Below are 23,069 nucleotides of genomic sequence, written 5' to 3' on the forward strand. Positions count from 1 at the left end.
TGCCCTAACTACAACAGTCGCCCAAACTACAACTGTCGCCCCCACTACAACTAAAGTACCCACTACAACGGCCAGCCCAACTACAACTGCAATACCAACCACAACTGCAGCACCAACTACAACTGCAGCACCAACTACAACTGCTGCCCTAACTACAACTGCCGCCCCAACTACAACAGTCGCTCTAATTACAACTGTCAGCCCCACTATAACTACTGCCCCAACTACAACTGCTGCCCCAACCACAACTGCAGCACCAACTACAACTGTCGGTCCCACTACAACTACTGCCCCAACTGCAACTATAGCCCCAACTACAACTGCAGCACCAACTACAACAGCAGCACCAACTACAACAGCAGCACCAACTACAACAGCTGCCCTAGCTACAACAGTCGCCCCAACTACAACTGTCGCCCCCACTACAACTAAAGTACCCACTACAACGGCCGCCCCAACCACAACTGCAGCACCAACTACAACTACCGCCCCAACTACAACTGCAGCACCAACTACAACTGCTGCCCTAACTACAACTGCCGCCCCAACTACAACAGTCGCTCTAATTACAACTGTCAGCCCCACTATAACTACTGCCCCAACTACAACTGCTGCCCCAACCACAACTGCAGCACCAACTACAACTGTCGGTCCCACTACAACTACTGCCCCAACTGCAACTATAGCCCCAACTACAACTGCAGCACCAACTTCAACAGCAGCACCAACTACAACAGCTGCCCTAGCTACAACAGTCGCCCCAACTACAACTGTCGCCCCCACTACAACTAAAGTACCCACTACAACGGCCGCCCCAACCACAACTGCAGCACAAACTACAACTGCCGCCCCAACTACAACTAAATTACCAACTTCAACTGCCGCACCAACTACAACTGCGGCACCTACTACAAGTACAGCACCAACTGCAACAGCCGCTCCAACTACAACAGCAGCACCAACTACAACTGCTGCCCTAACTACAACAGTCGCCCAAACTACAACTGTCGCCCCCACTACAACTAAAGTACCCACTACAACGGCCAGCCCAACCACAACTGCAGCACCAACTACAACTGTCGGTCCCACTACAACTACTGCCCCAACTGCAACTATAGCCCCAACTACAACTGCAGCACCAACTTCAACAGCAGCACCAACTACAACAGCTGCCCTAGCTACAACAGTCGCCCCAACTACAACTGTCGCCCCCACTACAACTAAAGTACCCACTACAACGGCCGCCCCAACCACAACTGCAGCACCAACTACAACTACCGCCCCAACTACAACTGCAGCACCAACTACAACAGCAGCACCAACTACAACAGCTGCCCTAGCTACAACAGTCGCCCCAACTACAACTGCCTCCCCAACTACAACTGCAGCACCAACTACAACTGCAGCACCAACCACAACTGCAGCACCAATTACATCTACTGCCTCAACTACAAGTGCAGCACCAACTACAACTGCCTCCCCAACTACAACTACTGCCCCAACAACAACTGCAGCACCAACTACAACTGCAGCACCAACTACAGTAGCTACTTCAACTACCACAGCCACATCTACTACTACACCAACACTTGGATCAATCTTTCCAGACACTTCCTTGAACTACAGTAAGTACTTTTGTTTGATCCTTAACCTGTAGCAATGCTAAAAGCTTCTTGTTGCACTGTTGATTTTACCTGAAAAGAAAAATGTAAACTTTGTCTATATTTGTCATTTTTGTTTTTAATAAACGGGATGGCGTGGTTGAATGTTAGATCTGTCGACTGATATCTTGAAAGTCTCGAGTTTAATGTGTCTCGAGTTGTTAGAATGGGTCCACCCAACTCTGATTAGCAATCACTCGAGGGAAATGATAGGCAGATGGGCACATTGCTTAGCACTTTGTCCCTACTAGTTGCTGGGGCAATGAAACAGATGAGCTCTGCACCACCTACCCAGTAGGCCGTGAGGTTCGAAAGGTTTATTTCTACACTTACTGGGCAGTTATATTTGTCGTATATATTGTATTGATAATGTCGAAGACGTATGCCGCACGAGTAAGGTTGTTATTTTTTAATCTACCATTTTGTCTTATCATTAACACGACGTTGTTAGATTTTATAAATTTGGTAGGGCCTAAATGTAATCAATGCGTTCTCATATTGTATATTTCGTAAACTTGTTTTATTTTATCAATAATGCTATTAAATCGTATCACAAAGGCTGAGTCTGAGATGGTTTGCACCAGACATTTTTTTAAAATTTATTGTATGCTAGATAAATATCAAATAGTTTAAATTTTATTGTAGGCCTACTTTTATCTAAAATATTTATCTTTGTTGTAATGTTTAAAGTATTTTACCTATGATATGTCTTTCATGATAATGTATAAAATATTCTAAAATATATTGTTGTATATTTATGGATTTGATATTTTGGTCATAGAAAATTTGTTTTTTACTACATTTCTTACAGCACTAATAGATTGTTACCCTATTCAAACGAATTTTTTTTTTTTAAATTTCTTAACTATGGTAGCCCTATGTGACAACAACTATCGGTTTTCAGTATAATGGAAATAGCTCAATCAAATCATTTTTTTTAAATTACAGCTCAGAGTTACGTTCCTGCAAATTTTACTTTACGATTTAATGAGACGTACATTAGCCAATACTCTGACAAGTCTTCAGAAGAGTTTAAGAGCAAATCCAACGCCTACTTGCAACAGGTCAGATATTTTACTTTCCTTTTAAACACCACATCAGCACATCGCACCACTTCCCTTTAATATCTCCACAGTTTGAGTTAGACATCACTCACGTGACTCAACTTGAGAGTTATTGATATTGATCTTGTTTTTTGTTCAACAGCTGAACGATGCCTACAAGAAGGCAAGCGTCACGTATAATAACATTACAATCAATAATTTACTGTAAGTAACATCACTATCAATAATTTACTGTAAAATTACAATCGATAATTTACTGTAACATCACTATTAATAAATTACTTTAAACACCGTTTAATAATTTTAAAAATAAAAATATTTACTACAACATAGCATTTATGTAGGCCTAGATAATTGTGACAGCACTATCAATAAACTACCGTCAGTAGCAACTGTGTCAACAATTTAATACAAGTAACATCACTACCAATAAAGTATTCTAAGTCACATCACAGTCACGTATTTACAGTTAGTAACTTAGGTATAATTTTATTTATTTTTATTTTCTTCCATTGCCTCCCTTGTTTACCTTGACCTTGTAACGACCCTAGGTCCGGCAGTATCATCGTGGACTACAGCATCTCGCTGGATGTCAAGGCCATCGTGAGTAACACCACAGCTGTGGAGCTCACGCTGAGCAAGTCACGTGACTTTCTGGCTGACCTTCCATACATAGACGAGACGTACCTGAACATCTCGTACAACACGGATATGGTGAAAGGTGAGGGTGGCATATACTGTGTGGGTGGCTTATGTTATGTAAGGCATAATGTGGGTGGTGGAACATATTACATAAGGCATAATGTGGGGGCGGCATATGTTATGTATGATAATATGTGGTGGGGGTTGGCACTGATTATGTTAGACAAGATTACAATCAGAGTTTCTTCCAGGCATCTCTTCGTAGAAAAAAAGTCTGGAAGAAACACTGATAACAAGAAACTACCCCCATCCTATTTTTTGTGGCAGCAGGTCCTTGTTTCTCAACTTAAGGGACATAACTCGTGTATTAAGGCGATTTGTTTTTTTATTATTGGGTTATCGCCTGTTGAAAAACTTACTTGGGTTAATGTAAAATCCTGGGAGTAACAGTAAATATTGCTTATGCAATCAAAGCATGACTGACGGTATATATAAAAAAAATACAGGCTACTCTTTCAATCTTATAACGATAGATTTAAACGCTAGGCTTGTGAGGGTGTTTTCTGCTTGATCTGGGATGAAGATCTCACAGCTTAACACACATTTGGTCTCACGTGATACTTTACGATTTCTTCATCGCCAAAAATAGAATAATTGCTTCTAAAACAAAACGAAAATATCAGAAAGTGGATTGTAACGTTACCTAGTACTTATAAATTATTGTTATCACGTTGATTAGGATCCTAGTGTTTAAATAAAATAATAAATGCTTTGTCCAAGTGAGCTTAAAACAATATGATGACGTCCCTCCGACTCTACAACCCCCCCCCTCCCCCAACTTATCCACTCATTCCAAGCGATATATTCTCGTCCGTGCTTTGAAGTACAATGTAAAGTAAACTTCATACTTTATTACTTTAATAGTAATATTGGCACATTTGTTGTATGACTCATCTAACCTTAGCATCATCTGACTCTTGTGTCATTTGACTTTTGTGTCACCTGATCCTAACGTCATCTGACCCTAGCGTCATCTAACGCTAACGTCATCTGACCCTAGCGTCATCTAACGCTAACGTCATCTGACCCTAGCGTCATCTAACGCTAACGTCATCTGACCCTAGCGTCATCTAACGCTAACGTCATCTGACCCTAGCGTCATCTAACGCTAACGTCATCTGACGCTAGCGTCATCTGACTCTTGTGTCATCTGACTCTTGTGTCATTTGACTCTAGCGTCACCTGACTCTAGCGTCACCTGTCGCTAGCGTCACCTGACTCTAGCGTCACCTGTCGCTAGCGTCATCTGACTCTAGCGTCACCTGTCGCTAGCGTCATCTGACTCTAGCGTCACCTGACTCTAGCGTCACCTGTCGCTAGCGTCATCTGACTCTAGCGTCACCCTACTCTTGTGTCACTGACTCTTACAGTTCTGAACACCATCAAATCTGTGCAAGCTGACCCCTGTCTGGCCACCCAGGTATGTCCCCCCGGCTACTATTGTTCCAGCCTGTCGCAGACCTGCAGACACAAGTGCCGTGACATCTCATGTCCAGTTAACGGGCAATGTTACCTCACCCCACAGGACCAGCCGAGCTGCAGGTCAGTCGATACATACAGACACATTGTTTCATTCATTGTTTAATTAACCACATAAACAGATAAAATTGTTTAATTTACCACATACACATATAAAATTGTTTAATTAAACACATACACAGACGAATTGTTTAGTTAACCACATATACAGACAAATTGTTTAATTAAACACATACAAAGACAAATTGTTTAGTTAACCACATATACAGACAAATTGTTTAATTAAACACACACAAAGACAAATTGTTTAATTAACCACATATACAGACAAATTGTTTAATTTACTACATATACAGACAACCTTTTTCCCACGTTTTCTTTAACTTGCTTTCTCTGTGTCTGTGTTTCTGTGTTTGTTTCAATTTACCACATGCACAGACAAATTGGTTTTAGTAAGATTTTTGGTTTTTAGGGAGACTTTTGATTTTGAGGGAGACTTTTGATTTTAGTGAGATTTTTTTTTTATTTTAGGAATACTTTTGGTTCTAGGTAGACTTTTGATTTCGGGAGATTTTTTTTATTTTAGGAAGACTTTTGATTTTGAGGGAGACTTTTGGTTTTAGGATACAAATGATAACCTTTGGATGAAGTAGACGTTTACATTACATACTGAAACTTACCAATCCTTATTCATAGATTGATGTTTTACACTTAACTAACTACCCTTGATATAACGCACTCACCAACGTAAATCTCTCAGTCCTTAGGGGTCGACACATCTGACCCCTGTCTGACCCCAGTCCACACATCTGACCCCTTTTCTGACCCCAGTTCACACATCTGACCCCCGTCTTACCCTTGTCCACACATCCGACCCCATTTCTACACATCTGACCCCTCTCCACACACCTGACCCTCGTCTTAACATCTGACCCTTGTCTTAACATCTGACTCCTGTCTGAACCATCTCCAAAAGTCTGACCCTGTCCACCTGTCCACAAGTATGACCCCTGTCTGACCCCTGTACGACCCCTGTACACAGGTCTGACCTCTGTCCACAAGTCTGACCCATTTCTGACCCCTGTCCACAAGTCCACACATCTCACCCCTGTCTACACATCTGACCCCTGTCCACACATCTGACCCCTGTCCACACATCTGACCCCTGTCCACACATCTGACCCCTGTCCACACATTTGACCCCTGTCCACCCATCTGACCCCTGTCCACTCCGTCCCCAGGTGTCTGGTTGAGGGCAGCTACGTGTACGGAGGTCCGACCTGCAGCGTGGTGGCCGAGAAGCTGAGTCTGGGCTCCAGTGAGATCATTGCTGTAGCTGTCAGTGTAGGGGGCGCTGTCATCATCCTCGTCATCATCCTCACTGTCTTCATCATGTACAAGAGGAACAGGAGGTGGGTTGTTTAGCTAAGAGATGGGAGGTGGGGGGTGGGTTGTGTCTAGGTCAGAGGTGGGTTATCTGGGTCAGAGGTGGGATGTCTGGGTCAGTTTGTGGGGGTGGGTTGTCTGGGTCAAAGGTGGGGGTGGGAGATGGGTTGTCAGGGTCAGAGGGGGGGGGGTGGGAGGTGGGTTGTCTGGGTCGGAGGTGGGGGGTGGGAGGTGGGTTGTCTGGGTCGGAGGTGGGGGTGGGAGGTGGGTTGTCTGGGTCGGAGGTGGGGGTGGGAGGTGGGTTGTCTGGGTCGGAGGTGGGAGGTGGGTTGTTGTCTAATTCAGAGGAGGGGTGGGAGGTGGGTGTCTAGTCTAGATCAGAAGTGAGAGGTGGGTCTTTGTCTAGGTCAGAGTTCGAATCAGAGGTAAACGTGCTTGGTTTTGTATTTAAAAAAAATAGTACATCACTTTTACTCGATAATTTGTCACGAGCTAGTTAGTAATGTTTCAGCTTATTTAAGGTCATCTAGTCTGCCGTATGTTCTATAAACTGGACTATCCAAGCAAGTATTAATCATGCCGGTACAAATCTTACTGTGGAGATGTATTGTACAAAAACCTAGCCGTAGTTTCCACCTGTGTATTTTACCTGTATAAGGAACTAGCTGTAAACATTAGTGTGTAATTAAATGCAGTTGGCAAATATATTTACCTAATTAAAAGATGTTCCCATCAAAACAAAATTAATTAATTAGACGCGATTACAATGTTTTATTTGTTAAATATTTTATCGCAGTGACACCGATGATTATTTAACGGATTTATGTTACATAATGTAACACCGACATATTTGTTGCATAACTGTTTTATCGTTGTACCACTGACCTATTTGTTGCAGGAGTGACCTTTCGACCAGCGAGGATGACCGTTTCGTCGAACGGACCACAGAGTTCCGCGACTCGCCGCTCAGGGGGCAGCACTTGTCTGGCACCGAGCGAGGGGACTTTGACTTCTCCCCCAGCAAGTTCCACATCCCCACCGCCAGCGTCTACACCCACCCCATCCCTGCCTACGTCAGAGACCTCCCGTCCCAGGAGTCTTTCCGGTACCCGTCGGGCAGGTTCCCCACGGGGTACGTTCACGGTCAAAGACTGGACAGGAATTCTGGGAGATCTTTCGATGAACCTGGTCCGTCTTTTGCACAAGCTAGGCCAAGGGCGTATAACCCAAGGTCAAGGTGGCCGGACAGATCATCGACCTGGAGCGACGACTGACCAACGACTGACCAACGACTGACGAACAACTGACGAACAACTGACCAACAACTGACCAACGACTGACCAACGACTGACCAGTCGCATGAATAGCCTGCCTTATGTTAAGTCAACGATGCCTTATTGTTCATATGTTGTTGTTTTTTTCGAATTTTTGTTTTTTATAAATTTTGTTTTTGCCATGTTTTATATCCAATATAAATTATAAATTACACTTTGATATGGGCTCTCGTCAACAGCAGAAATATCATGACCGAGTCCAATTGTAAATAATATCATTATGATTTTTATATACAAACTTCCTGGTGAATCCCATTGCTCAAAACGATCCTTTTTTTCTAAATATACATTTATTTTTATTTTTTTTCTGTTTTACAACTGACATTCCAAAATATCTGTAAAATAACCCTAACAGTTGCAACATTTTAAAGATTAATATGTAATATGTATTTAAACTTTGATGTTTACAAAAAAAAAATATAATAATTTTTTTGTGAAACCGTGTTTACAAAGCTTCAGGAAATCCATACTTCTTTTATTTATACCGAGACTCCTATTTCTATTCTCATTCCAATTTAGCTTTCATGTTTTATGAGAAATAATAATTGCTGTTATCATTGAAGAAACATGTACTCTCTATGCAGATGCCGTTCTTCCGTGTTGGGTCACGTGATCTGGTGCTTCCCACCCCACCCCTTCGTTTACTTACACCTGTTGATTGTATGTTGATTATGTTCATGTATGCATATGTTGATCTCTGGTGATATGTATTACAAAATCAAAAGTGGGTCAAGTTATTTAAAGATGTTTTTCTCATTCCAGTAGTGATGCATAAAATGATGTTACCACATTCATTTAACATGTAATGACATCATGATGTTACCGCATTCATTTAACATGTAATTACATTACGATGTTACCACATTCATTCATCTCATTTCCCCCACTAACCTTAAAAACATCATGAACCTTAAGAATGTTCTACTGCATTCATCACACAACTCATGATATTGAATGAGTCACTCATCACATTTTCTCTTAAAACATTCAACCACGTTGTGATGTTTTGATGTTTTTTTCGTATTCCCACTCAACATAAAACATCTGGATGTTGCGCAGGTTGTATTTTACAGGTTCATTCTACAATGTTATGTTGTGTAAATATAGGTTTTGCCTACTTTTATATTTGATTAAACCCTGATTACACATTATACTGTGTATATCTGCTTTTATAAAATGTGACCAAATCCCGATTACACACTGTACTGTAACTATCTACTCATATAATGTGATCAAACCTTGACTTGAGACTAAGTGTGTCCATCTTCTCATATATACAAGTATAATGCAATGATTTTGTTACTATTTTACTATTTCTGCTGTAGTACACTTACCCGTACAAGTTTCTTTCAGCCTATGATGTATGTGTACATTCCCTTCACTATCATGTAATTTTATACAAGTTTGAATAAGACTGAGCAGTTGAATGAAATTATAAATCTTCGTTAATATAAAATATTATTTAAATTAAATAATCCAAACTACATAACTAATCCCTTCATAATATGCATATTACTAACCTATTTTTTTTCAATCACGATTTATAATGTTATTTTTTAACTGTTGAAATATCATTACTTTAAAATGATGCTATATTACTTTTACTTTGTTAGAATACTGCTACATATCGTTTTACACATTTTTATTGGCATATTTGTGTACTGATTTTAGTATTTAAATATACATTTTTAGTTTTTATACACAAATCTATCAAATCCAACTATTGAATGCCACATTTTATAAATCTATTTTACCAAAATTTAATTTGTGCCATTGATTAAGTCTGTCTCGCTATAATTTTGTTATTTAATTAGAAACACTGTTAAAATACTTTCATATTACTTTTGGTGTGTATATTTTTAGCTGCAATGCTGTTATATGTTATTTATAAAACAAAATATTAATTTTATATAAAGACTTTACTCAAGTATTTATTGAAATAAATTTAGTTGACATTAATTGAACTAATTGTGAAGCTCTTCAATTACAGCTACACGATAGGTCCCACACATTCAGATTTGAGACCAGTTTATACCACGATCAGTTTAAGTTTTGTATTATTATAAGAGAGCAAACTTTGTTTTAAAATGTTTTTGTAAGTAGTTTTAGAACACATCCCGACAAGTAACGGTATCAGCTATTTGGCCGGAGATTAGTATGTCCATATAAGGCGGTTAGTCACTTTTAAGCCAGATGTGAACTTAAACATGGTTAGTGGAGCCAGTGGGACCCGAACCTGTTGTTATATAGCTAATAGAGTGAGTTGATGAATCTTAAAACTGATAAAAAAAATATGTATGTGAATTATAAGATTAATTTCTGATAGCAAGTCTAAAAGTATGATGGTCGATCTTAAAGTCTGAAGGCGAATCTATATCCTACAATCACTCAATCAATCAATCAATCAATCAAGTATAGGCATACTTTACCTATGCCACATCTGGGCACACTACATCAGCAGAGGCGACAACTAAAATATTGAAGGAACTCGTCTAGAGTAGTGACGTAATGAGAGGACTATTTCAATCCTATTGAATACTGTGACGTGGCCTAGATGTTCATAGCGAAAGCGTGTAGGCACGGAGAGATTGGGTGTGAGAGTGGCCTCCCCTAACAAGTGTGTGAACTCGAGTGTGTAAGCAGTGTGTGGTATCGTCAACTTAGGGTAGCATGTAGTCAGTGTTTTCGGCAATGTTCACTGTTTCTCTGTTGTATTTGAAAATTATATTGGATTATTACATTTGAACTGTGTTTTAAAATTGTGTTATACCTTGTTCCACTATGAAATGGAAAGCTAAGCATAACAAGTGAGGGCTTAAGTCCGGGATTTGAACACAACAAGATTTTTGAGAAGTTTTACCCCTAGACAAAAAGGAAAATATCCAGTATCAACAGCAGCGTTAGAGCCGACATGAAAATATCGAGTGTCAACAGCAGCGTCACAACCGACTAGAAACTTTCTAGTATTAACGGCAGCGTTACAGCCGACTAGAAAACATCTAGTATTAACGGCATCGTTACAGCCGACTGGAAAGTGTCTAGTATTAACGGCATCGTTACAGCCGACTGGGAAGTGTCTAGTATCAACGGCAGCGTCACAACCGACTGGAAAATTTCTAGTATCAACGGCAGTGTCACAACCGACGGGAAAATTTCTAGTATTAACGGCATCGTTACAGCCGACTAGAAACTATCTAGTATTAACGGCATCGTTACAGCCGACTGGAAAGTGTCTGGTATCAACGGCAGCGTCACAACCGACGGGAAAATTTCTAGTATTAACGGCATCGTTACAGCCGACTAGAAACTATCTAGTATTAACGGCATCGTTACAGCCGACTGGAAAGTGTCTGGTATCAACGGCAGTGTCACAACCGACGGGAAAATTTCTAGTATTAACGGCATCGTTACAGCCGACTAGAAACTATCTAGTATTAACGGCAGCGTTACAGCCGACTAGAAACTATCTCGTATCAACGGCATCGTTACAGCCGACTAGAAAACATCTAGTATTAACGGCAGCAGTCATCGCCGACGTGAAAAGACTTCGTATCAACAGCCACAAAACTTGTGAACAGTGCTGCAGACATCATGGCCATAAATAATGACATTAAAAATACAGTGATAAAGCTAGGAGAGAAGTTGAGAGAACTTGCTAGCTACAAAGTGGACTGCATTAGCATAGCAAGTAAGTTATCAAATTTTAGAGCTACAATATTAGCATCTCAGTCCTTGATCACATCAGAAGCAAATCATTGCGTCGCCACCAACATGAAAGCTCTAGCTACTGTCCCACTTACAGAAGACCTAATCAACCAGAGACGCAATCTAGGCAACAAGTCAACAGAGTGGAGAACTAGGTCAAGGGCAGCTGAGCAGAAGGTAACTTTAATCCAGTATCAAGTTCATAGTCTTTTTAAAGATACTAATGAGACTTTAATTATAGTTAAAGACTGTGATGTCAAGATAGCAGGATCGAAACAAAAATGTTTGGACGCCAGAGCTGAGCAGAAGAGCCAGAGCCAACATCAGTGCCAGAGCCAGTGCCAGAGCCAGTGCCAGAGCCAGTGCCAGAGCCAGAGCCACAACCAGAGCCAGAGCCAAAACCAGAGCCAGAGCCAAAACCAGAGCCAGAGCCACAACCAGAGCCAGAGCCAAAACCAGAGCCAGAGCCGAAACCAGAGCCAGAGCCAAAGCCAGAGCCGGAGCTAAAACCAGAGCCAAAACCAGAGCCAGAGCCAAAGCCAGAGCCAAAACCCAGAGCCAGAGCGAGAGCCAGAGCCAAAGCCAGAGCGAGATCCAGATCGACATCCAGAGCCAAAGACTGTACCAAAATTAGAGTGGTGTACGAACTTGTATTATATGAATAGCTTCTAGTTTTCATTGTCATCATTGACTAGATTTATTTCAACATATCTCACTTCATAAAACGAAAGGGAAGTAACATTGTTCTGATGTATTGTAATTCAATTCAAATGCTTTATTGATGACAAATGTTTTTTTTTTTTAAAAAAAAAAACCTTGTTGACTTATAGACTAGACGTATAAAGCTATAAGTAGTTAATTCATGCGTACGTCCAACATTTTACTGTAGATATATAATTTTTACTCGCCATCATTTATTTATAGGGAGATTTAAAGCATGTAAAAGGTCAGATAAATATTTTGTTAAAATTTTTACTGTACATGTTAAGTAGTTGTGCAGGATAGACCTTAGAAATGCTGTTTAATTTAAAGAAAAATAAGAAACCTCTTTTTTTTAGGGGGGAGGTGTGACGTGGCCTAGATGTTCATAGCGAAAGCGTGTAGGCACGGAGAGATTGGGTGTGAGAGTGGCCTCCCCTAACAAGGGTGTGAACTCTAGTGTGTAAGCAGTGTGTGGTATCGTCAGCTTAGGGTAGCATGTAGTCAGTGTTTTCGTGAATGTTCACTGTTTCTCTGTTGTATTTGGAAAATTATATTGGATTATTACATTTGAACTGTGTTTTAAATTGTGTTATACCTTGTTCCACTATGAAATGGAAAGCTAAGCATAACAAATACACTTTAAAATTTAAGCTATTCATCGTTTTAATGAAACTAAAAGCAAAAACATTTTTCAGCGATGAAAGGGAAATTATATAGCTTCTCTTTTTAATTTCCCAAATTAGCTCTCTTTGAATTTCAATGTTACGAGAAAAAAAAAATATATGGTCAAAGGGGAACAATCATGTAAAAAGTTCACCTCGTAGTTAAGCTATGGTTATCTCGCTTTAACTTTTTTAAAAATAATAATAATTTTATTTATTAATATATATGTTTATTTGTAATTGTTAAAATGGATAAATAATAAGCCTTTTCAGCGTACAAATTTTTAATTTATAACATACATATTGCCAACAAATAAAAAAATGTGTACTAAAAAATAGATTTAATATTTTAATTTAATACATAAATGGAAGAACTATTTTAATCCTATTGAATACACTTTAAATTTTCTACTATTCATGCTTTTAATTAAGCAAAAAGGAAAAACATCTTTCAGCGATGAAAGGGAAATTATATAGCCTCTCTTTTTAATTTCCCATGTTATCTCTCTTTAAATTTCAATGTAACAAGAAAAAAATTAAAAATGTATGGTCAAAGGGAAGCAATCATGAAGAAGGTTTACCTCGTACTTGAACATTGGTTATCTCACTTCAACGTATTAAAAAAATAATAACTCTATTTATTGATATTTATATGTATTATCTTGTATTAGTATTAAAATGGACCAATGTTAAGACGTTTAACACTGTACACATTTATAATACATAACATACATATTGCCAACAAATTAGAAAATTTTGTACAAAAAAACATATTTATAAAATTTAATTTGAAAACAGAAATATGAGAACTATTTTAATACTATTGAATACACTTCAAATTTTATACTATTCATGGTTTTAGTGAAGCTAACAGGAAAACATTGTCCAGCGCTCTTTAAATTTCAATGTTACGAGAAAAAAATAACAAATTTATGGTCAAAGGGGAACAATCATGAAAAAGGTTCACCTCGTAGTTAAGCCATGCTTATCTCGCTTTAACTTTTTTAAAAATAATAATAATTTTATGTATTAATATTTATGTTAATTTTAATTTTTAAAATTGATAAATAATAAGCCTTTTAAGCGTAAAAATGTAAAATTAATAACATAAATTTTGCCAACCAATAAAAAAATTTGGAATAAAAAATATATTTAAAATTTTAATTTAATACATAAATGTAAGAACTATTTTAATACGATAGATTACACTTTAAATTTTATAATATTATTGGTTTTAATTAAGCAAAAAGGAAAAACATCTTTCAACGATGAAAGGGAAATTATATAGCCTCTCTTTTTAATTTCCCAAGTTATCTTTCTTTGAATTTCAATGTAACAAGAAAATATTTAAAATGTATGGTCAAAGGGAAACAATCATGAAAAAGTTTCACCTCGTAGTTGATCATTGGTTATCTCGCTTCGGCATATTCAACAAAAAAAATCTGTTTATTCATATTAATATGTATTATCGTATTAAAATGGGCAAATATTAAGAGTTAACAATGTACACATTTATATTACATAACATACATATTGCCTACAAATTAGAAAATTTTGTACAAAAAAAAATATTTATAAAATTTAATTTGAAAACAGAAATATGAGAACTATTTTAATACTATTGAATACACTTCAAATTTTATACTATTCATGGTTTTAATGAAGCTAACAGGAAAACATTGTTCAGCGCTGAAACGAAAATTATATTTTATATAGCATCTCTTTGTAATTTTCAAGTTAGCTCTCTTGAAATTTCGATGTTACAAGAAAAAATAACAAATTTTTGGTCAATGGGGAACAATCATGAAAAAGGTTCACCTCGTAGTTAAGCCATGGTTATCATCGCTTTAACTTTTTTTAATGTAAATTTTATTTATTAATATTTATGTTTTAAACATTTGTAAGTTTTAAAAATTGATAAATAATAATATATATTTCCAACAAACAAACACATTAATTTAAATCAGAAATGTGATAAATTTTTGAATCCTATTGAATAATTAAGCTAAAAGGAAAAAACATTTCCAGCGCTAAAATGGAAATTATTTAACACGAGCCCACCCGCGGCGTATCATAGGCCACTGAAAATATTTACTTTAAAACACTATCAGTAAGTCGTTAACGACGATAACCGCTCCCCCCCCCCCCCCCCCGTGTAAGCAGCCTCCCCTAAGTTTAAAATGGTTTCAAACTAAATTATCTGCCCCTAATAGCCGTCACTAAACCCGGCTCTACGATTGTAAACAATTAGCGTGAACCACAGCTCACCAGACTTCCTAGAGAGGAAGAAAGGGGACTGCAAGGCGCGATTACAGCTTGTTTTCTAACGTCTCCAAGAAGAGAATTATATATAGAGAGAGATTTCTTTTTAGTTTCTTTGAATTTCAATGTAACAAGAAAAAAATAAAATAAAATTATGGTCAAAGGGGAACAATCATCAAAAAGGTTCACCTCTTAGTTTAGCCATGGTAACCTCGCTTGAATTTATTAAAAAAAATAATAACTACATTCATTACTATTAATATTTATTTACATTTATTGGTATTAAAATGTATAGAAATCAATTCTTGTTTAAATAAACCGAGAGTGATCTCTCCTAAGCTTTCTCGAATCTATATATATAATTCTTTTCTTGGAGACGCTAGAAAACAAGCTGTTAGCGCGTTCCCTACATGGTCTGGTGAGCTGTGGTTCACGCTTAATGTTTACAATTGTAGAGCCGGGTTTAGTGATGGTTATTAGGGGCAGATAATATAGTTTGAAACGAGTTTTAACTTAGGGGAGGTAACTAAGAGGAGGCTGCTTTCGCGGGGGGGTGTAGGGTAGGGGTTGGGGGAAGAAGGGTGGGGATAGTATCGTTCTTAACGACCTACTGATAGTGTTTTAAAACAAACATTTTCAGTGGCAGCATTGGTACTGTCGAATTCACAAATTATGAATTACTGAAAAGTAGAAAATAAAACAACTAAATAGCGGCGTGTGAAATGCCGCGGGTCTGCTCGTATTCTTATATAACACTACGGGGAATGGTAACTCGGTATATGGACATGATTTTTAATCAATATTTAATTGTTTAAAACTTTTTAAAATAGAATATGAATCTCGTAGAAAAAAGAATTGCACACCAAGTGAACGTCCAATGACATGTGTAATAGTGCGGAATACTAGTACTTTAAAAATTCAAATTCGTTTTTTGAGCTATCGGAAATAGGGTAACTTTCTCCTTTTGTTCAACGGAAATTACTCAAAATTTGATAGAAGGTAGAAGATTAGATCTTTTACTTATATGTGACATTTTGTTTATCTATCTGAAACAATACTCAAGTTTTGAAAAACCAAAAGTAGAATAAGTTGCAATTCCTGTTACCGGAAATCGCTGGAAAGTTGATACAGAACTACAAATTTGACATAATACTTAAAAATGAAATTTGATCAACCTAGCTGTAACGGTACTCAAGTTATCGTGTTCACAGACACACGTACACACACAAACACACGGACAGAATTCAAAAGCCCTGTTTTTCCGACTCAATTACGCGTAAAACATAAACACAAACGCTAACACAAAGATAAACATAAACACAAACCTAAACGCAAACAATACCGTAGAACATAAACTTAAATGCAAACATAAAAGCGGAGTTTCACAGTATAGCCCGGGGCGCTAGATCGCATCCTGCCACCGGTGGTACCTGAGTCAACTTATTAAATGACTAAAATACTCCATTATTATCCATAAGCTATCGAATAGTTTAAACCGAACGTCGGCGCCATAGCGTTCACGGGAATGCCCAGGGCGCCGAATAGCACCCTTTGTAGCGCCCGATGATGCCCGCTTTCGATATAGTTAAGGACTAGGGTAACCCTATCCATAATCTATCACACTGTTTAAAACGAACTTAGGCGCCATAGCACTCACGGGAAGGCCCGGCGCACGAAATCGCAACCAGAAGACGCCCTTGATTCGATTTAGTGTACCAATATATTAACACTTTTTATTCACAGACTGTCGCATTTGTTAAAATAACGTTTGCACCATTGCGCTCACAGAATAGCCCAGGGCGCCAAACCAAGCCCTGTCGGGGCGCCGGTGGACACGCCTGATTCAATTTAGTGAAGGACTATAATACCCCAAGTGAACGGAAAGGTAGAAATAAACTTATACCATCAGACTTATACCATCACACTTATACGATCACACCTATACAATTACACTTATACCATCAAACACTTATCATCACACTTATACCATCACACTTATACCATCACACGTATACCATCACACTTATGCCAGCACACGTATACCATTACACGTATACCATGACATTTATACCATTAAAATTATACCATGACACTTAAACCATCACACTTATACCATCACACTTATACCATCACACTTATAACATCACACTTATAACATCACACTTAGGCCTATAGCAATAAACATACACCACCTCCGTCTTTACGTGTAGGATGTAATATTATTATTCAATAGCTATTTCGACACTCCGTATGTCGTCAATACACAGTAAGATCAGCACTTTGCACATCATCAATATACACCAAGATCTGCACTTTGCATATTATCAATATACACCAAGATCTGCACTTTGCATATTATCAATATACACCAAGATCTGCACTTTGCATATTATCAATATACACCAAGATCTGCACTTTGCATATTATCAATATACACCAAGATCTGCACTTTGCATATTATCAATATACACCAAGATCTGCACTTTGCATATTATCAATATACACCAAGATCTGCACTTTGCATATTATCAATATACACCAAGATCTGCACTTTGCACATCATCAATATACACCAAGATCTGCACTTTGCATATTATCAATATACACCAAGATCTGCACTTTGCATATTATCAATATACACCAAGATCTGCACTTTGCATGATATCAAATTACAGCAAGATCAGTAGTCTACTCCACATCAATCAGTAAACAGGATTTTAAAAGCAATTTTAACATTTCAATCCTAAAATTACACTATTATTAGCACACTTTGAAAATGACAGCCAGCAGAGAATAATCAATTACGTCAGCACTTATGCTAATGAAGAGACACAATAGTTTTTTTTTCCTTCATAGTTCGACTGCATTTCGCGTGGAACTGAATTTATTGTTAACTCGACGTTATTTCACGTGAAACTGACTTCCAGAGTTAAAAACATTTCGTTCGCATTAAGGAAATTTTTTTAAACGAGAAAAATGGCCCGTTGAGGAAGGATACAACGGGCGCTAGGTTGATAGTGCTGTCTATTTTCTCTAAACCAAAACCAAAGCCACCACCTTAACCTCAAATTGAATCGGAAACGACAAATTACTTTGAAAACGGATTTTTAATCGTCATTTTAATCGGATTTAAGCTTGATCTACACTTAGTTACTGCGCATTGATACTAAATACAGTCGTAGCCACACCCTTAAGCCATGCACCTAAACTCAATCATGACAAAAGTCGCATTTAGAGTTTCTTTCAGGCGACTCTACTTGGGGATAGGGGGCTCCGCCCCGCCCCCCCCCCCCCCCCCCCCACAGCACGTCAACGAAATATAATTATATACATTTTCCAGTTTCCACCCACTCCCAGAAAATTCAACCTCTGCCCCCGAAAATTTTCAAGTACCCCCCTCCCTTTCCGGGGATGAAAAAGTCTAAAAGAAACACTGGTCGCATTTGAAGATCATACAAACTAACGGTAGAAACTGTGCACGCATAACACTTTTTAAATTAGGAAATTTAAAATCCCCCTCTCGTCGGAGGAAAAAGTCTGAAAGAATAAATCGGGAGTGATCTCCCCTAAATTTTCTCGATTATTTTTATATAAAATAACAGAGGATGGGAACTCGGGCTATAGACATGATTTTTTATCCATGTTAATTACTTAAAGGTTTAAAAATAGAATAAAATCTCGTAGACAAAAGAATTGCACACCAAGTGAACGCTAAATAAAAAAGTGCATAATAGTGCGCAATATTATTAGTACTTTAAAAATTTACATTAGTTTTTTGAGAAATCTGAAGTAGCGTAAATTACTACTTCCGTTAAACGGAAATGACTCAAAATTTAACAGAAGGTAGAGAATTAGATCTTTTACTTACATGTGAAATTTCGTTTATCTATCTGAAATAGTACTCAAGTTATAGGCTTCTGAAAATTTCAAAGTAGGAAAAGTACCACTTCAGGTTATCGGAAATCGCTCAAAAGCTGATACGAATCTACGATTTTGATAAAATACTTATATATGAAATTTCATCAACCTAGCTGTAACGTTACTCAAGTTATCGTGTTTACACACACACACAGACAGACAGACACACAGACAGACACACAGACATACGGACAAGATTGCAAAATTATGTTTTTCCGTACCAGTGAGATGTAAAACGTCGAGATTTGTAAAAATCTCGATTTTTTTTTTTGCACGATTACAATACTTTCTCTATACGTCGTATATACGAGAAAGTAAAAACTGGTGTCGCGCTTAGCCACTAACCGAAGAATTCTATGAAACAAAATCTAAATGCAAAACACTTTTAAGTTTATACACATTAATTATGCCGTAATGTCAGTCTTTTTTATTATAGAGTATCGATGACGTCATATCTTTTGAGTTGGAGGGGGGGGGGGAGGCGGCTTAGATGTTCTACCGGGGGGAGGGCTTTGCCCCTCCCCGAAGAATTGTATGAAAGAAACTCTTCAGGCAAACCACTCCTAAGATTAGACAACATTGGCTTTTTAATTCAATGTTTACTCGAGAATCAATGACGTCATATTATTGTGTGCACTCTCCGTCTTAATACTATTTTCAACTATATTCTCAATGTGACGTCATGTTTCGTTTTCGTTTTACTGTGCGTGTTGTGTAAGCTACAATTTAAGTAGGGATAGACAAACACTCTATTCTATTAGAATATTTAGATCAATTACCATAATATCACCGTTAATCACTCACCGCCTGAGTGTCGAGGACAGAATGTCGTATTGTAGGGTGCTCCTTAAAGCTAAGGTAGGCGCTCAGTGCTCGCGGGATAGCCCTTGGCACCCTGCAGAGACATAGGAGGACGCGCCTGATTCGATTTAGTGAGCGACTATAGCAACCCATTGTATCCATAGCCTGTCGCGCTGTTTAAAATGAACGTATTGTGGCTCATCGTGTCTATAGTGTATAGCGTTTTTAAAAACAAAAGAAACGTAGGCGCCATAGTGCTCGTAGGTGAGCACGGGACGCTTCGGGTCGCGCAAATGACGAGGCGCCGGCGGTTGTGCCTGTTGCAGTTTGTCGCTGAATATAGTAGTACCCCTACACGCTATGTAGAACGCCCGATTAACGGATGCCAAGTACTACCATAGCCGCTCTGTAACTCTGGGCACAGAAACGTGTATGGACAAAAAATGCACTACCCGGGTGCCGCCCATCAGAAATTTTTTTTAGGATAAACTGTGTCAAACCGCATCCGACTTTTTTTACAGTATATAGAGAAAAATCGCACCCTCCCGGGACACCGCCCTTGCGAAATTTAAAAAGATAATTTCGCGCACAAATCTCCCTTGGAGTGTTTTAATCAACTCCTTCATGACGATTGGAAGAAGGGTGTCAATCTGCAATCGACTTCTATTTTTATACCGTATATAGAGGAAAGGTAAACCGCGCCATGTCTGGGCGCCACTCCTGTGAGTTTGAAAAACTTTTTTCGCAGAAACCTCCCAAGGAAAATTCGCAACAACTTCCTAAAGTTTTATGGCGATTGGATGAAAGGTGTAGTAATTCGTAATAGAAAAACAGACACATAAATATATATATATATATATATATATATATATATATATATATATATATATATATATATATATATATATACATATATATGGTTCCATGACAAAGGATCCTGGAACAAATGATCTCAGACTAAATATCTCACGGACAAATGATTTCAGGACAAATTATCTCAGGACAAAAGATACCAGGACAAAATATATCAGGACAAATGATACCATGGACAAATGATCTCAGACAAAATATCTCACATCAAAATTGTAATAGTGTGTAAAATAAACCGGGAGTGATCTCCCCTAAACTTTCTCGAATATTCTTATATAAAACAACAGGGGATGGGAACTCTGGCTGTAGACATGATTTTTAATCCATTTTAAATACTTAAAGTTTTAAAAATAGAATAAAATCTCGTAGACAAAAGAATTGCACACCAAGTGAACACCAAATAAAAAAGTGCATAATAGTGCGCAATATTATTAGTACTTTAAAAATTTACATTAGTTTTTTGAGAAATCGGAAATAGCGTAAATTACTACTTCCTGTCAACGGAAATTACTCAAAATTTAACAGAAGGTAGAGAATTAGATCTTTTACTTAAATGTGAAATTTCATTTATCTATATGAAATAGTACTCAAGTTATAGGCTTTTTAAAAATTCAAAGTAGAAAAAATACCACTTCCGGTTATCAGAAATCGCTCAAAAGTTGATACGGATCTACGATTTTGATAAAATACTTATATATGAAATTTCATCAACCTAGCTGTAACGGTACTCAAGTTATCGTGTTTACACACGGACAGACAGACAGACACACAGACACACAGACATACGGACAGAATTGCAAAGCCCAGTTTTTCAGACTGGATTACGCATAAAACCTCTTAATTTTGATAAATCTGGATTGATAATTTTTGCCCGATTAAAATAAGTCCTCTATACTTCGGATGTGATGAAGGACTGAGGTGTAATACGGTGAAAATTGTTAAAATTTCAAGTGATTTTTGTGCACGATTACAATACTTTCTCTATACTTCGTATATACGAGAAAGTAAAAATGTATTGACGCTCTTATGTTTTTTTTTAAATTTAATATTGTTTATATGTCTTGCCGCAATAAGTATTTCACACATAGTTGTAGCAAAATTTATAAATAGATGCATGCTATTTCTGTACCGAGAGCTCCACGGATTCGGCACCATGATTAGACCAGATGCGACAATATAGGACAAGATAAGACACGGTAGGACAAGGTAGGACAAGATAGGACAAGGTATGACAAGATAGGACAAGGTAGGACAAGATAGGACAAGGTAGGACAAGATAGGACAAGATAGGACAAGGTAGGACAAGGTAGGACAAGATAGGACACGGTAGGACAAGGTAGGACAAGATAGGACAAGGTAGGACAAGGTAGGACAATATAGGACAAGATAGGACAAGATAGGACAAGATAGGACAAGGTAGGACAAGATAGGACAAGGTAGGACAAGGTAGGACAAGATAGGACAAGATAGGACACGGTAGGACAAGGTAGGACAAGATAGGACAAGATAGGACAAGGTAGGACAATATAGGACAAGATAGGACAAGATAGGACAAGATAGGACAAGGTAGGACAAGATAGGACAAGATAGGACAAGATAGGACAAGGTAGGACAAGGTAGGACAAGATAGGACAAGGTAGGACAAGATAGGAGAAGATAGGACAAGATAGGACAAGATAGGACAATATAGGACAAGATAGGACAAGGTAGGACAAGATAGGAGAAGATAGGACAAGATAGGACAAGATAGGACAAGATAGGACAAGACAGGACAAGATAGGACAAGATAGGAAAAGGTAGGGCAAGACAGGACAATATAGGACAAGATAGGACAAGATAGGACAAGATAGGACAAGACAGGACAATATAGGACAAGATAGGACAAGATAGGACAAGATAGGACAAGATAGGACAAGATAGGACAAGATAGGACAAGATAGGACAAGGTAGGACAAGGTAAGACAAGATATCTAAAGGTGTTACCTGTTGATGATCCATTTTCAGTGTTAGGGTATACCAACACAATTCTTTCTTAACAATTATTTGTATCATTTCATTATGTTTTTCGTCATATTCTTTGATGTTACGACTGTTTTAAAACATAAATCTAAATATAGGGAATATCAATCATAATAAACAACGTTATTAAGCGTAACGGATCTACGGGATGTAAATTAAATTCTGTCGTAGAGTTTTATTCGGGATTAAACAGCAGCCAGCTCATGGGAAGAATAAAAAAATATAATTACTTTTCAACTTGACAAAACACAGCATCAAATTAAATTCATATTTTATACCGTCAGATTAAAAAAATATTTTTTAACTTATAACAAAAATCCAATTAGAAAAATCAATAAGTTCATTAAACGTTTTATTGTTATGCGAGACTGTAGAAAAGCTAACGGAGAACAACCAATGTAGTGAACGTTTTCAGGAAAAATAGAGACACAGTAGTTTTGTTTCTTTCATAAGTTCGGAAGTTGATAAATTTCGCTCATCAGTATGAAGGATATTTTAATATTT

At 37.8% G+C, this 23,069-nt stretch overlaps 2 protein-coding genes across 2 annotated transcripts in view; both read left to right on the top strand.

Moving 5' to 3' along the window:
* The window catches only part of LOC131947030 (mucin-2), a 71,665-nt gene extending 63,895 nt beyond the window's left edge, over positions 1-7,770 (top strand). The window contains exon 9 of the mRNA XM_059308113.1: positions 7,191-7,770. Coding sequence (XP_059164096.1) covers positions 7,191-7,566 — 376 coding nt within the window. The 3' untranslated portion in view covers positions 7,567-7,770. The remainder of the gene's footprint in view (positions 1-7,190) is intronic.
* A 3,627-nt stretch (positions 7,771-11,397) lies between these two features.
* LOC131947008 (procyclic form-specific polypeptide B-alpha-like) lies at positions 11,398-12,653 on the top strand. The gene is made up of 2 exons (XM_059308088.1): positions 11,398-11,508; positions 11,688-12,653. Exons 1-2 carry the CDS (start codon positions 11,398-11,400, stop codon positions 11,994-11,996), a joined length of 420 nt encoding a protein of 139 aa, XP_059164071.1. The 3' UTR covers positions 11,997-12,653.
* Positions 12,654-23,069: the final 10,416 nt, after the last annotated feature.

Source organism: Physella acuta, unplaced genomic scaffold (genome assembly GCF_028476545.2).
Source record: "Physella acuta isolate Inbredline_101_S28 unplaced genomic scaffold, ASM2847654v3 ptg000579l, whole genome shotgun sequence".
Lineage (NCBI taxonomy): Eukaryota > Metazoa > Mollusca > Gastropoda > Physidae > Physella > Physella acuta.

What these genes read in the sequence shown, in the direction of transcription:
- LOC131947008 (XM_059308088.1), top strand. Translation starts at nt 11,398, where the DNA reads ATGAAAGCTCTAGCTACTGTCCCACTTACAGAAGACCTAATCAACCAG. An exon ending in CAAGGGCAGCTGAGCAGAAG is followed by an intron (nt 11,509 to 11,687) that starts GTAACTTTAATC and finishes GAGCCAGTGCCA; the next exon opens with GAGCCAGTGCCAGAGCCAGA.